At 35.7% G+C, this 17,318-nt stretch overlaps 1 protein-coding gene across 1 annotated transcript in view; it reads left to right on the top strand.

The window, feature by feature from the left end:
* Positions 1 to 17,318, top strand: part of CDC14A (cell division cycle 14A) — a 69,087-nt gene that overhangs the window by 23,023 nt on the left and 28,746 nt on the right. The window contains exon 5 of the mRNA XM_015831603.1: positions 5,464 to 5,543. Coding sequence (XP_015687089.1) covers positions 5,464 to 5,543 — 80 coding nt within the window. The remainder of the gene's footprint in view (positions 1 to 5,463; positions 5,544 to 17,318) is intronic.

The following is a 17,318-nucleotide window of genomic DNA, read 5'->3' as shown; positions in this document are numbered from 1 at the left end:
TGGAACCCCACCTTCTACGCCCAGCCAGGTCTCAGTAATACCTGCCAGGTCCGCGCCCCCCTCCAGGATAAGATCCTGTATGAGGGGGGCCTTATTTACCACGGACCTGGCATTACATAGCACCAGCCGAAGGTCCCGGGCCGGAGGGTCTAAGTCTCCCGGAAACCGAGTGGAGACCTGAGGACCGGAGCGCCCACAAACTTTTTTTTTAAAGCTAGTATTTTGTGATTTATGGGCTTTGTGTTATGTTTTACGTACATCTTTATTAATATACAGTACTGTTAATTTAAATAGGTAATATGTACATATCCTCTTAGCTTTGTATTTGTAGTAAATACGATCTAGTATTACTCTGTACTCTTTTTAGTACTTCATTATGCTGTAAAATAAATGTGCTATATAAAATAATGCCTCTATAATGCCTCTGAGGGAAGTGAAATGGACTTATGAATAACTTTTCATATAAATAGCTCATGTTCTTAATCTTCCTTTTAAGATAATCATGTCGTTAATTGAAATAAATTGAGTTCATTATGAAGCAGCAAAGCACCATTGCAAGCTTATGAATTAGTAGAACTTTAATTTTATCTTTGTGTTGAAGAAAGGAAGGAATAACAGTATGATAGAACTATGTTTGCCTTGGAAATGATCAACGGTGAAAAGGCAGTTAGATAGTTCAGTCATTAGTCTTGTGTTGTGTGAGTAAGCCGCCTATCCTCTTTAGCAAGTAATCTTCACCCAGGTTATTTAAGGGTTCTGGTACAGATTTCTCCTAGTCCTCCTACACGAAACCCTTTCACTTCAGATAAACTAGGCCAAGGCCAAATGTAATATCTTGGGAGTAGCATCTTGCTTGTCTACTGCAAACTGTAGCACAACACCGTGCATTTTTACTAGCGTCCTGTATATCTTTTTTAATTTAAATCGTGTGCTGAAAATTCTAAGCATTTTAATTTAAACATTCTGAGCAATAATAACAAAGCAGTTTAACCCCATATCAATATTATTTTTCCCCTGTTCATTTATAAGCATACAATTTGAAATAATGCTGAATATAATAAAAGGACACACTAAAAAGTGAAAAGCTTAGGATAAGCTTCTACTCTGTTTTAACAAATATGTGCAGAGTCCTCTGCCTTAATCTGTATCTGCTGTTCAGGGAGGGGAACAAATTGGGTGTTTTGGAGAGGTTATTTTACACGTGATGTTGTATTGTGGAGAGGATAAGCAAATATAGAATCCAGGCAATTAACCAAACAATAAGTCAGCATAACTGAGACTTGTTCCTGACAACATAGAGACTGCTGGTGATGAATAATCCAAATAAACATTAAAGAAGAGCATGTCCTATCTATAGAATCAACATTCCTATTCAGAGTAAAAAAAAATTAATCGATTCTGATTTTGCAATTTCCACAGAAGTTTATCTTTGAAACTCTTCCTAGAATATGATGATTTTTAAAGAGCTGCTCCAGTATGACTGGGGAAAATGCTTTCACACTTATTTCTCTACTAATTTTTAAAATGTCTAATAAGCGTTTAATTGTCCTGAAAGACTAGCTCTGTTTACCCACGTGAACAGTAGAAGAACATCTGAAGGGCATTTCTGGCAGCTGATACAGCATGCAAGAGCCCAGACTTTGGTATCCCTGATTATCTAGGGAAAATTTGTGCTTAACAGCAACTTTTTTTCTTTAGAAAAAAAGCAGTGAGTTATGCAAAATCCATACTTTCAATCATAGGGAGATCATTTTCAAACATGAAGATTAAAAACAGATAAAATTAAAAAAACATTCACTGCAGGTGGTCTTAGTTTAAACACCACTCATTTAGCAACCTTTTAAATTTGCAGTGACACTGAACAAGTGGTAGTTAGGACTGGTCCTCCAAGTTTCTGACCTGCCAATGTCCCTGCAATCATGTGATCATGATCTGGGTGCTCAGCACCTGGCTTGCAATTACAGCATCATAACAATCCGTGGTCACAGGTTTGCAATTTCCAATAATCATCCTGCTGGCTTCTCACAAGCAGAGTCCATGGGGAAGCCAGCAGGAAGTCATAATTCATGATCCCGTGACAATCTCACTTAAAAATGGCAACCGGGACTAGCATGGCCACCTAATGTTGCTCTTTACAACCACATTGGTTAACAATGGCAAATCCAATCCCAATTCCCATCTTAAACTAAAGACTATCTATATTCTACACTTAAATGTATTCTTATTAATTAATTCATCACTTTATGCTTGCACTTACTGCATCATAGTAAATTATTGTGTGCACTCTTATTGAAACATTTTTGAAACATGTTTTAGACATTTTTCTGTTCTTTCTAGATATTTCTGTTTTTTTTTTCTTCCTATGCTGTGGCCTCTTGTGCTCTGTTATTTTTTTGTTTAAGCAGCTGAATAATTAAACATTACTGGTTAATTACTGGTCAGTGACTCTAATAAACTTTTTTAAAAATTATAGACTCATCTCTAATTTTGCAGCCTAATGTGGGCAACAAACAAATCAGGTGCAGGTTTTTGATACCATTTAATTATTTGGCAAGTAGAGCAAATGTAGCCGAATTTAAATGTTGCAAGCAGTGTGTAGATGCAAGATAATATTATAGTAGGATAGGTATTCCCAACCAACAAGCAGAATCCTGCTTCTCAGATTGGGTGAGATCTGTACATTTTTCAAGGAATAATTTTGGCTGATTTACAAGAATGATTGTTATAGCTACATCATAGTATATATTACATTCCTACTTGAGGAAAACAGAATTGCAACATACATGCACTTGCAGCAGTAAACTTGAATTGAATTAAAAACAGGCAGCATTGCATAATCATTCTGTTTGGTAAACAGTTTTCTGATTTTTTTTGCATATATATTATTTTTAGCTATGTTAGCAATCTTGTACCTCCTTAATGCTAAAGTATTGTGTCAAATGAGATTTGGTAAATACTAGATTAAATGCTACAAATAGACCTTCCTGGGGTAGCTGTGTATTCTATACTGGAACACACTGTGACTTTCTAATTTTTTTCTGAAGCTTATATTTTAATGTTTGTCATTATTTGTAATATATTTGGCTATAAAATTTTTTCCCCTGTTTCCATCCAACAGTTAGAAGAACAATGCTCTTATCCACATAGTTTACTAAAGAGTATGAAATCCAGCTCATAACACTTTTGTCATGTCTGAGTGTTATATGTACCCTAGTCTAGTTTCATCCATGAATTTTTACTTTGTAGATTTTGCCAAATGTATCAGCAATGGTAATTTGCTTCATCTGCAAAATATTACCACAGCATCTACTTCAGTCTCTTAAAAATGGTTCTAAAAGTCTCCCTAGATACAGTATGTAGGTTAGTATTAGGCAAAACACACTTGCATATCAATACATTTGTTTCCAATACCTGAAACATGCTACAGCATGTTTACAGAGAACAAATTTCAGGAAGGAGGTCATGTATCCTGAATTAAAACTTAATTAACATAGGAATTAATTGATGGGTTGATGGTATCAATCACTTTGAGGGAGGCAACTACATTATGTTGGCAGGCATGGTAAGTAGGAAAGGGAAAGCTGAGGAAATATTAATCACATTCCTTGGAATTCAAGAAAGCCACTTCTGGGGAATTCAGATTAAAAATATTAGTACAGGTAGTCTTTGACTTACAACCACAAATAAGCCCAAAATTTCTGATGCTAAGTGAGACAGTTGTTAAGTGAGTTTTGTCCCGTTTTATGACCTTTCTTGCCACAGTTGTTAAGTGAATCACTGCAATTGTTTTAAATAAATATTTTATTAGATTTTATAAGGATAAAGGGGAAATGTGGTCAATAGGGGTATAACAAGGGGTGACAAACAACAAGGGTTAGACCAGGGGGAGGGATAGGTACAATAATGGGGTTATCCCCCACAATAAGTCAACGCTTCAGCAAGTAAACCCATCTGGGTATACATATTCAATCATAATAATTAATATAAAATAACTATACTTAATATAATATCACTAATATATTACTAATTAATCATAATAACTTTAACATATTGGTGTATTACTTATTAGTTATAGTTACTTGTTATTAAAATCACAAATAGAAAAGGGAGGAAGAATTCATAACAATAGACATAGAATTTAAATACAAAATAACAATTATTCCATTAAATTCCATAACCTTTTCTCATTCTATCGAATCACTGCAATTGTGCAGTTAGTGGCATGGTTGTTAATGCGAATCTGGCTTTCCTATTGACTTTGTTTGTCAGAAGGTTGCAGAAGGCGATCACATGACTTTAGGACACAGCAACCATCATAAATATGAGCCAGTTGCCAAGCATCCAATTTTGGTCATGTGACCATGGTGATGCTACAATGAGTGTGAAAAATAGTCATAAGTCACTTTTTTTTAGTGGCATTGTAATTTCAAACAGTCACTACTACAAACTGTTGCAAGTCTACAGGACTACCTGTATAATATGCTCTGAAAATCTAAAGGATAAATAAACCAAAGAAATATTGGGGATTCTGAAAGATTGGGCATAAATAATACTCATGATAAAGGAAGATTGACAAAAGTGTTAAGGGGCCTCCCTTACTGTCAAGCCAAGAGGCATAAAGGAAAGGAACTTTAGGAGGAAAACTGAGTTTTAACTGAAATAAATTATAAAACATGCTTGTAAACGGTATTGCAATTCCTGGAGGTACGTATTGGCTGGGGGAGTTTAAGAGAATTACAAAAATACTAGTTAGGCTATAATAATTGAAATATTGGAACTATTTAAAAACAATTATTAAACAGGTTTAAGCTACTGAAGCAAACCAATTTGAAAGTCCAAATAATCCAAATAATGCTGTATAACTCTGGCTCCCTTTCAAGGAAGCATCATTCTGTTATTTTAAAAGGAAGAAAACTATTTGGGGAGTGCTTTTTAGAAAATGTGTTACTTCATCGCTACAAGTTGATCTTTATTGATAATCCTGTTTTTAAAAATATATCTTCTATATTTGGGTATATTTGTTTCAATGCATAATGATTTATTTGATTAATGCTTCCTATTTTTTCCCAAGAAAAGGTAAACAATTATCTGCATTCAGAATGGAGAAAAATGTTTTTGTTTTATTTTCTTAGGAAAGCAATAAAAATAGGAGAGAAGGAGTCAGCAGGGCTGTTAGCTATGCTGCCAGCATCAAAACACTCCTGTATTATTGTCTAATAAACTTCCTGGTTGTATCTAGGGAGTCACCAGGAGTTAAGCTTGATTTGGAGAGTTCCTATTTTAAGCTTGGAATAAAAACAATTTTCTGAAGTATCAACATAATCTCAAGCATAAATAGTAGGAATTAAAATGTCATGTTTGATTTCTATTCAGACTTTATATTGATATAATGAATTACACAACTGTAAGTACGTTTGCATTTTCTAAATTAAATTGTTTCTTTATCTTCATTTTTTTTTGTAGGTAGCTTACTTGAAGAAAACACCAGAAGAAGCTTATCGGATGCTCTTATCTGGATCTAATCCACCCTATCTTTCCTTTAGGTATAATTGTAATTTTGTATAATGCTTTAAAATGTTCAAGGTACTGAAAGCAATTTCATAGTTGTGGCCATCCTGAAGAGATTATTTCATATTTTACTGACATCAGTCTTGCATTCTATACAATGGGTTCTCCACTGAGCAAATTTATTTGGGCTTTCCTCATCATAAAAATGAAAATATAACAATGAGGCAAGAGAGGATAAGTCTGGACTGAATTCTTTCCTGAATATATTCCATACTAATATGCTGCTTAATACCAATGATCGCTCATGGACTATATTCATATTTAAGATTTTTGTCCCACTTTTATTACGGGAACAAACATATGTAATACATCTTCCTCCTATTTTCCCACAACAACCACCTTCTGGGGTGTGTTGGGCAGAGAATGGCCCAAAGCCACCCAGCCAGCATTCATGCCTAAGGCGGGTCTATAAGTTTCATAAGTAAGATTGTGTTCAAATACATTCCAGCTTTCTGCAGCTCATATTACTGTATAGTCTTGAGTAATGTTTAACAGCTTATTCTATCACATCCTTTATTATTGCGGAAATATGCCTGGTTGCATCCCAAATAAAAGTGATATGTCTTGTTCCTTGCACAGTTGATAAGCCAAGCAATTCATCCAGCTTGTTTCTTTTTCAAAATACCTCTATTAAACAAAATGTACAGGTCTTGATGGCTTTCCTAATCTTTAATTTTTTTTCATCCTATTATTCTAATTTAATCATTAGTTTGCCATATTTCTGATTAATAACAGCCTTAAAGAGTTCTACTTTGATTTCAAACCTTGTTGCTTTTGTTAATTTTCTTAATTGGTTGGGTGATATTATCTGACACAATGCAATTCATATGTAAGAAGATCTTTAATTTATGATAAGGGACAGGTGTCAAGTTTGGCGAACACATGCATACATAAAACTCTACAAGAAGGAACAAGGAAAGGAAAGTGTTAGTCACTTGCCACAATATATAAGATGCTTTAATCCAAAGACCTGAAGCGCTAAGGGTGGGTAACATATTCCCTCAGATCCTCTTTCTTCCTTGTGTTTTTTCTGGATCGGTTCCCTTTCTCTTGTCATTAGCTGGCAACTAATCCCCAGATGGCTGTGCAGGCACCACAGTTTTTCCCACTTTTCCATTGTGCATATATAACACTGTACCATGAAACCTAGTTAGCTATTGGCTTCTTATACATTAGACTGAACGATCCCTTTTAAAAATGCATTACATTTCTGATGCCTAGAACATCCTTAAACAATCTAGCTTTCCCCAATAATTAGGCCAATATGCTCACTGTGATTGCCTTGACATGTAGATTCATCTAGCAGTTCTCTCACTCTTTCCTCCTTATGGACTACACCTCTCATTTGCTTCTCTTCACTTCCCCTCCTCTTGGCATTCCAAACCTTAATTCATCTCTAGCTAAATCCTTTAGATCCATGGTTCCCAAACTGTGTGCCATGGTGCTACAATGAATTCTAGACTGTGAGATATTTCACATTTTTAATGGAAACATAGCAATACCCAACATCTGCTGAACATAGCACAAACTACTAGCCTACTATTGTCGTGCTTCTCTCAAAAATTCAAAATATCCCACAGTGCCTCTGTAAATTTGCTTTTTGGGTACTGTGAGATGCCATGGAAAAATTTCTGAGATGCTACGGGCACTGTGAATTGAGAAAATGTAGGAACGTACTAAGCAGCTCCCTCACAGGCAAAACTTCAGCTCTTCATTGCCCATCTTGATCATAATTCTTTACACAAAGACTCTTTGTATCTTCTCTTTTACCACTTACTCAATATTTTTTTCACTGCTAGGTAAAGATATTTAATTAATTAATTAATTAAATTTCTATAGTCACTCAACTCAATCAAGTGACTCTGGGCGGCAATAAATTTCCTATCTAGTGCCAAATGATTTCCCTTTCTCCATTTTTTTGAATGATTGCTGAACGATTTGTCAGTAAGTAAGGACTATTTGTATTTAGTTTCTTTAAGGCTTTTTGCCTTGTGCAAATTCAGTGCAATTATAGGATTAAAATAGATATGATAAACTCAGGTTTGAAACTTAACATGTATATACTGTAATTGGAAGTTATTTCTTTGTCCTTTTCACAATGACTTTGCAGTGCTTGGTTTTAAAAAAAGTATTGTTACATAAAGTTGAAATTTCTTGATACACCTTTTGATTAATGCAAAATAGCTGCTGATTCAGTTGCCTGAAGAACCTGGCAAAATGCCAAGATCAAAGGTTTGTCAGACAAAACTATTTGTAATCACCTGGAATTTAGAGAATTGTCAGGCATGTATTCTGAATAGAAAGTATTAGTATTTAAAATAGAGACAATTCATCAATGATAGAGAAGTTATTTTAAAGCCTGCTGGGTTGTATATCCATCTGTACTTGTATTAAACGACAAACAAGAATGCATATATGAAATTTGTATTGTATTGGAGTTAGAGAAAAAAATTAATCATTTGATTTTGCAACTTAATACGTCTCCTGAAAATGATCACTCAGAATATACTTTTAAAAACTATTTGACTTGAGATAAAGAATGATCACATTAACGCCCGTTCACTATTATTTTGCAGTTTTTAAGATCATAAGCTATTAGATCTACATACATTTCCTTCCTTTTTCCTTTCCCATCCAGAACAGAATATAATTATAGGTGAGGGGGAGTATTGCCTCCTTTCTGCTGTTCTCAAAGTCCTACCCTTCTCTAAAGTAGAACTAAAAAATTGAGCTTAGTGGGGATTTGGGGAACTTTAAGACCAAAAAAAACCGCAGAAGGCATCTTCAATGGAATGCACAAAGTTTAATGTTGGCCTTGAATCAATAAGAGCACACCTAATCTTGTGAAATCCTGAAAGCCGGCATAAACCTTTCATCCACTCTTCTTCCGTGGATCCTCTCTTCTTTCAAATAAGTATGTAAATAAATACTAGCATGCTCGTTTTTTCATCCAGCAATGAATATGATAGGTGAAGTCAAGGTACTTCATGTCTATCACAATCAAACAATCTGTTATAAAAGTGAAAAATGAGGTAAATGTAATCTGACAAGAATTGTTTTAGATAAATCTCTGCTGTAGCCAGAATTTGTTGTATCGTTTCTATTATACTTGGAGATCAATCAGTGTGACATATGCTCTAGAATCTTTCTAAGAATCAAAGTCAAAGAAATTGGCTTATAGTTTGCTGAACCTTCCTTTTTCTTCCATTTGTAAATAGGATCTGTTTTGCACTTCACCATAAGGCAATCCTGGGCAATTTACGGCCCTTAGGCCATATCTGGCCCTTTGCCTGTCCCTGTCTGACCCTTGTGAGGTGAATTAGAAATTAGGAATTTAATGTAAATAAGTCTATGCCATTGTACCACTTTTAGAATATGGCAACATCCGAATACCACCAGTCGCCTAGCAAGATGTCAAAAACTTGATGACCCCCCCCAAAAAAGGAAAAAAGTGATAAAGTACAGGTAGTCCTTGACTTACAACAGTTCGCTTAGTGACTGTTCAAAGTTACAATGGCACTGAAAAAAGTGCCCCCCAAGCCACAGCCAAGCAAGACACCTGCCTGCCCACCCGGCGGCGCTCTTCCTCCAGTCTGAGGTTTTCATTGTTGTGAGCATTTTTGTTGAGGATTGGCAGCGGGGGTGGGGTGGGGGTGTTTGGTTTTTATTCCCCCAGTCTGCTGGGTGGTTGCAGCAGGTTTTGGTCACTTCACATGACCCTGGGACACTGTGACCGTCATAAATATGAATCAGTTGCCAAGCATCTGAATGTAAATCACAAAACCCTGGAGATGCTGCAACATTCCAGCTGATCGGCACTTCTTCTGGGCTCAGCAGAAGCGTCAGGATCAGTGCGGCTTTCCAGCTGATTGGTGCTTCTTCAGGGCTTAGCAGAAGCACCAGGATCAGTGCCGAGCTCCAGCTGGAGACTGGCTCTGATCCTGGCACTTCCACTGAGCCCTGACAGCCCTGCAGCTCCAGCCATCTCTCGCTCAGGCTTGTGCGATGCTACCACCGGTTCAGCTCATTCCCCTCCCCCACTACCACTTTTTTAGGATGGTCGCGTACCACCTGCCAGGTGCCAATGTACCACAGGTGGTACCTGTACCACTGGTTGAAACACCCTGGTGTATGCCATACATGCAATACAACTGCATTGCTTTTATTTTGAAAGTGGCGGCTATTTTTTTTTTCAACTTATGTATGTGCATGTGTATATGCCTACCACCTTCACAGCCCTATTAATTGGTTCAGCCCTCCAACAGTGGGAAAGTGAATTGTCATAAGGGTTTAACCATACCATCAGCTAGTTCCCAGGATGCAGTTCATGCAGTTCTGGAGATTTAAATTCATTCAAAAGTAAAGAGGGACTCCATATTAGATTTCTCTTAATCTCGAACTTCAGTCTTGCTTCTTGGTTGGAGCAACATACTTTTTTTTTTTTGTCAGAAAAGTCTGAACCAAGATAAGTAGCTATGTCTCTTCTTTGTTACACATTAACATTTTCCCATCTTCACTAACTAGTATCCTGATTCTTTTTGTTTTGCTAACCTTTTGCTTTCTTAACATGAACGTTACAGTTTCCGGCTCTCTACAGCTCTTTTGTGATTTGGCCCCTTTTGCATTTCTTGCATGTGTCTTTTGGGGGTTTTATTTTCAGATGTTCACTAAGCTTTTCAGATGAGCTTCTTCTGCAGCCATTTGTTTGTTTGTTTGTTTTCCTAATTGGAATTCTTCTTGTTTAGGAACTTGTAGCCATCTTGATTTCCTCGTCTCATTAGCATTCTCTGCGGTCGATTCTCCTTGTTATCTGGGTTGATTAAAATATGCCTTTTTGAAGTCCAAGAGGTGACTTGGGCTGAGAGAGAGTGACTGACCCAAAGACATCCGTCTGGCTTTCATGCCTAAGGCAGTACTAGAATTGACTTCTGGTGATTGGCCCAAGGTCATCCAGTTGGCTGTCATGCTTAAGGCAGGACTAAAACTCATGGTTTCACAGTTTCTAGCCTGGTGCCTCAACCACTAGACCAGGGGTAGGTAACCTTGGCTCTTTTATGACTCGTGGACTTCAACTCCCAGAATTCTTGAGCCAGCCATGCTGTGGGGAAAGGGAGAGGTTTGCAAGCTGAGCCATGCCGGCTCAGGAATTCTGGGAGTTGAAGTCCACAAGTCATAAAAGAGCCAAGGTTGCCTACCCCTGCACTAGATCAAACAGATTCTCTTTCACAAAACAAACTCTTTCCACAGAAGGGGTTGTTGTTGTTGTTGTTTTTGTTTGTTTGTTTTGGCACTTCAATATTGCTGTGGAAAAAAATGTCAAACCAGGCCAGTCAAAGACTCTGTGGGGTTTGCAGAGATGGGATTGAATAGATATTTAACAGGAACAAGGGGATGCTGATCTAGAACTCGCCCATGGCAGTCACCTGTAACCCTTAGGTCAGTGGTTCTCAACCTTTTTAATGCCGTGACCCCAACCGGTCGTAAGTCGAGGACTAAGCTGGTCGTAAGTCGAGGACTAAACTGGTCGTAAGTCGAGGACTACCCAACCAGTCGTAAGTCGAGGACTTTCCCTCCCCAGGAGCGCCGCGCATGCATAGTTCCGCCCCCTGCGCCGGCCGAGGCGTAGCTGACAAGCGGCAGAGACGGAGCAGGCTGACCACCAGCTGGCCCAGCCCAAGGGAGGTAAGGCACCCACCGGAAAAGGGGAAAAAAATGGCAGACAAAAAAATGGCAGACAAAAAAAATGGCGGACAGCCTTGCTTGGCGACCCCTGTGAAATGGTCGATCGACCCCAAATGGGGTCCCGACCCACAGGTTGAGAACCACTGCCTTAGGTCCATCCGCCATGCTATGTCATAAACTCACTGAGCAGATACCTGCTCTGGTTTTCTCTATAGAAACTGGGGGAGACCAGAAACGCAAGTCAGCCAAATGTTTGTCTTCCATTCTGAAGGGGAGTTGTCAGAATTAAGAGGGCCAGCAAATGATAGGGGAAGGAAAGTTTTAGCCAGTAAAAGAAGAGACAAATGCAGGCTATTTCCTCAAGGAAAATTGATTCCACAGTTGATTTTCCACACATATCAGAGCATTTAAAACATAGCAAAGAACCTTGAAGAAAGCATGCAAAAACTTGGACTGAAAAATATCCAGGGGTTTAAAGGTATTATAGATGCATACCTGTGAACCATAAAGCATCTGTGGAACAGCTTTAGGTTTAAACAGTTTTGTAGCAGCAAGGATGGACCTGTCGCCCCTGGAATGGAAAATGCTTGATGTTTTCTTGGTTCTGTTATTAGTTTTTCCAACAAGCTCTAGAGTGCAAAATATTGTTCATTTAAATGGTTAAATGCAAGAAATGTAAACACTTATATAAAAAAATTAAATCTTATGGTTAAGTGAGAGGAAGTATATCTGTTATTTAGGAATTCAGTTCAATTATTCATTGATGCCATACATGATGCCAGGATGTTATTTATATCAATTTACATTATTTATGTATTGACATTATGGTCTGACAAGTAGACCTTTGCATCAAAGTCTGCTAAAACAAGTTTTCACTGTATTGTTGAGTTTTGAGGTTGATTCATCTGCTTTTCTTTTATACTGATGTGGCTGGCATCGTCAGAAGCAGAACGAGTTGCTTTGTGTATACTTTTCAGTAACAAAGGCCTCTGAACTGGGCTGACTAGGTTGTTGTATTTGAACCTGGCAAGCTGATATTTGATTGGGCCATGTCACGTCAATCCCAAAAAGCCGATTCCTGATTGGTTCCTTGTCCAATTGGTCTATTTTGAAGAAATTTTAAGAGTATCAGTTTCTGGTTGGTCTGTCTTTGGGACTGCTGATTATGTAGGGGGACTTCTGATTGGTTTATTTTTGAAGAATTTCTTATTGGATAGATTTGATACAGGGACACTGCTAGATGTAAAAGCCAATGAGTTTTCATATATTTTAGTAAGGCTTCTATTGAACCATGCTGTGTTGAAATTCATCTCTAGAACATTAGTCATGAGAAAAAGTTACAGAACAATGCTCCCATTAAACTCCTGTGCTGTTGGGTAAAAAGGGCACACTAATTTCTCATACAATGAATGAACATTGCTCATGAAATGAATATTTCTTAGTGTGTTATATACACACTAAATAATGAAATGAATATTTGTTAGTGTGTTATGTACTTGAAACTTGTAGAAAAGAAATTTTGAATAACCTGATTTAATTTTGAGTGATCTATTTATTTAAAAACTTATGAGCAGATATGACCTTTCAATTATTGTGCTGTAAATTGAGCCCTCTTGAATGTAATAATCCCTACTAGCCAGGAAAACAATTCATACATGCCTGAATTGTCAAATATATGTACCACTTCAATAGCCCAAACATTCAATCTGAGCAAAAATATTGTGTATATCATACTTATCATAATTAATAATTTAATTTTGATGATTGTATTACACCATAGGTATGTTGAATTGGATAACCAAGATACTTTGAATGGGATCCATCAATGGAAAATTATACAACCATGAAACAGTGTTTATACACTACAGTAATCCATATGGCTCTGAGCAGAGAACAATTTGAAAATGTAATACATTAGAGGAATTAGTGGAAGAAAGTTTTTAAAGAATTTATTACACACATATACAACTTCTAGAGCTTTAAAGCATGTCTGGCATTGAAGAATGTTCTTTGTTTGCATGAGTGCCCCATCTTGATGTTTGTTGCTATGGAAAGAATATATAATATAGTCATAGCTTTGTTAATAGTGCATTGCAAATGTGGTCTTGTCAGAACATGCTGTACAAATAAAAATAAGGATCCCTCACTTTGAAAGAGTAGTTTTCAGCAGATAAGCTTTTAGAGATTTAGTATAGTACTAACTCCTTATTTGTGGTTTCATAAGATCTTCCTGCAAATCTTTCACTGTTCTGAGAAAGGCAAATTTGCTAATTTGCTAAAATACCTCCCAATGTGTGCCTTTTTGCTCAATTCACCGGATGTGAAAATTGAATTTGTTATTTTATTTCTTCGTTTTCTTTCAGAAGTTCAAGTTGGTGTATCGAGCACTCCCTCTTCCTTTCCCCCACAAAATGGAGTTGGTTGAATCTTGGTTTCCCAAGTTTCATTGAAGTAAAATATTGTCTCAGGCTCCTAAAGTATCCTAAGATCATGTCAGTGAAATGTAGTAAAGGAGAGATTGAGATCCACCTATAGATCCTGTACATTAACACGTACAATTTCAACATTGTATAATTCTACATAATTTTTAAAATAAAATTATATCACAACTAACTTAAGGAGGAAGCGCTTAATGTTGTGACTTCAGTATGGTCAGTTGAGCAGGAAACTTGCCAAATATAAATTTTTTTATACATGAAATCCTGTTTTTTAATCCTATTTGGCACGAGCTCTGCAATGTATGTAGGTTGTAGCCAATCCAAAGTGTGAAATTTGATTTAATATGATTTTTTAAAAATTGATACCAGGTTCCATTTAATATGCAAAATTCAATTAGTGTGAGACTAGCATGCACATGGTTGACGCTAGCACATGCACAGTAGTGCTGGGTTTTTAGATGCTACTTGAGTGTGCAAAATGGAGAAAGGTTTCTATTTGAGGAAAACTTAAAAAAAAGGCTTATTTTGAAGAACCACAGCAGAATACTGAAGTAATGGCATTAATCGAGATCTACCTATAGAGATTACTCCTAAATTCTCTGAATACCGTAAGTCTGTACTAAAAATTGGTATGATTTGTCCCTGAAGTTTCCTTTGTCAAGTAAGTCATTTTCATAACAATTGCCCAGCTTATATAGAACTGGAAGATTCTTTTTTTTTTTTTTTAAAGAAATTTTATTGGTTTTTTAGTTTTTAAAACAAAATGCTCAAGACACACCGTGGTGTTAGGGTAGTCAAACATCCAGAGACAAAACATATATACATAATTCAGTCAATACATCTAGTATTCCCTCTCTTTTTCCCTTAAATAACATAATTTATTTAGAATAGTCCAATTCTAGCTTAAGTTTATTCAACCTATACCTGATTTTAGAGCTTTAAAAATTTCCACTACCATAATCAAGTTAGCTTTAAGTACAAATATTATCAATTCGGGTATCCCTTAGAACTGGAAGATTCTTAATGAAACTCTCCCAAACTTTAAAAGTTTCTCGTACACAAAACTCCTTGTAACTACTTTCTCAATAGAGGATTTTTTTTCTGTCCATAACAGGCAACAGAATCTGCAAGCAGTGTTAAGTATAATTGCTAAACATACACCTGTTTCTTGATTTTTCAATGATAGTTGAATGGGGAAGTACCAAAATTTGATTTTTAAGATGGCTTCTGAATTGTGCAAGCATTATCTGAATTAAATTGTATGTTAGGTCTCAGCCCTAACAGAATCCAGTACAGTGTGTTTTGAAAGATTTTCTGATCTTTTCTCCCAGATGTTCTGTTTGTTTGTTGTTTTAAAATACTTAGCAATTGGATTATAGTATGCAGTTAAATGTTATCAAATCTTGATGTTGACTAAGAGCAATGTAGTTGTTAATCATTCATTCTGATTTCTGACATGGAAGATGAAATATATCAGCACGAAGAAATAAATACAAATTTGCTACTGACAATATCTTATGTTATAATATGAAATTAGATATGGCATCTGGATACCTGAATCAAATCCTTCTTCAGAGAATAAAGGAGTGCTTGCTTCCCGGGTAAAGTTTTTCTGGGTATTTAAGGAAGACTGGAATATTTGCATCCAAAAGTAGACTTTCAGAAAAATCGACTCTGGAAGAAAATTAGTAATTTTCAGATGCTACGCAAACAGCAGTTTGGATGGAATAGAAATTATTTGGGTATATTATAATCAATAATTTACATGGTATAAAAATATTTGCTAATTCAGTTCTGTTTCTGAATACTCAGAGACCATCAAGTAATATTCATTTATACTGCAATATTGCATGTTCATTTATATTGTCTTGATTTAGATGAGGAGAGATGTATGTGCTTCACCCTTACAATTAAGGAGGAACTTTCACATGCAGAATTTTGTATACTGCTTATCAAGATAACTTAATTTTACTTATGCAAATTTATTCTTCTTCACATCTTTGTTTTCTAGTATTAGTATTAGAACAGCTAAAAAATTACACATATTTTTATGAATCCTATCTTGATACCTGACCTTTAACTAAGCATCTTCTCTTAATTGCAACTACTATTACAAAAACACTACTATAAAAAGTGCTTTTACAGTAAAATCTGCTGCCGGGATACTATTATAATTGTGGACTACAAACGCAACATAGATACTAAGCAAAGAGTATTAATTAAAACAATTTTTAAGCTGGGAGTTCTATGCTTTTTTTTTTAGATTGATATATAAATTATAATTGAGAACATTCAGATATTTATTGCATAACATAGAAATAAGGTATAAGGATAAATTAGTTTACTGACACTTTCAAGTTTGCTCAGGTTGCATTTGGAAAGATTCATCCATAATCTTTGGGTTATATTATTTAACATTTGTTTTAATCAATGAATTAAAGGGGGTTTTGGGGGGGGGATTAAAAATTTAAAGAAAAGTACTTAAATAAGATATATATTAGAGGTGTGTTAGCCCATCCAACATACAAAATGTATCTTATATAATAATGGGATCCTGAAATTTATTTGTACCTCTTCTGAGAACAGATTGTTTTTCAGATCTCATTTAATTTATTATAGCTCATTGTTGTCACATTAGACTTGTCAATTTTAATTAGCACATCTGGCAGTACATTGTTTTCACACACTTGGTTCTTAGATGACAGGCATTTAGAACTTGCCCTAAAGGTTCATTTGCTATTTTATGTGAATTCATCTTCACTTACATCTCCTTTAAAACATTATGGAGTTCTCTGTTTGATTGAAATCAACTATACAATATATATTGTAGTATTTTTTGTACCTTAGCCCCATTAAAATCTTTATGTTTAATATAACTCATAGGGAAGAATCTAGTTGCCTTTGCTATTAATCCTGATCATACTGCCTCAAACACTGTAAAGCTTTATTGAATGATGAATGACTAATCAGAAAATATACTTTGCCTTGGGCAAGAAACTGTATTGTTGCCTAGCTTTTCCCATGCATAAATTTCAAACTTTCCTTTTATAAAACATTAACAAGTTTAATTAACAAAGAAATTGCTCTGTTTTAAAAATATGGTTTCTGCTTCTTCCAGGAGCAAACTGTAAATATTCAGATTCTATCAATATCTGTAATATTTGTTGCAATAACTGACACAATTCTCACAGGAGAAAATATACACCTTGTTCCTTTTACTATTGATTATTTTATAGGAATAACCGTATCTTTCATAAGTTAAAGCGAACAGGCATATGCTCTTACTGTGAAGGTCATTTTCTTAGAAGTCGATTGAACTGGAGGTTACAGGAATGGGGATTGATATATATGCAAAGATTTGTATAACAAATATATTAAAGCAGAAATATATACACATTGTCCTCTTAACAGTAATCCAGTGAAATAAAACACTAATAAGACTTTTAATAGTACATCACTATGTTTTTAATTGGAATTACAAAATGGATATTAGAGATTCATAATCGTCTATAGACACTGGACATTTTGGTAAACATTAAGGTATTCAATTTTGATTGTAATCACAAATGTGGTAGGAACTGTACTGCTTTTAGATAAAGTAGACCTCAACAGTATCGTACTACTGGTACT

Source organism: Protobothrops mucrosquamatus, unplaced genomic scaffold (assembly GCF_001527695.2).
Source record: "Protobothrops mucrosquamatus isolate PMUCROS unplaced genomic scaffold, P.Mucros_1.0 scaffold_267, whole genome shotgun sequence".
In the NCBI taxonomy this organism is placed as follows: domain Eukaryota; kingdom Metazoa; phylum Chordata; class Lepidosauria; order Squamata; family Viperidae; genus Protobothrops; species Protobothrops mucrosquamatus.
The sequence above is the reverse complement of the archived record's forward strand: the minus strand, read 5'-3'. Positions and strand labels throughout refer to the sequence as shown.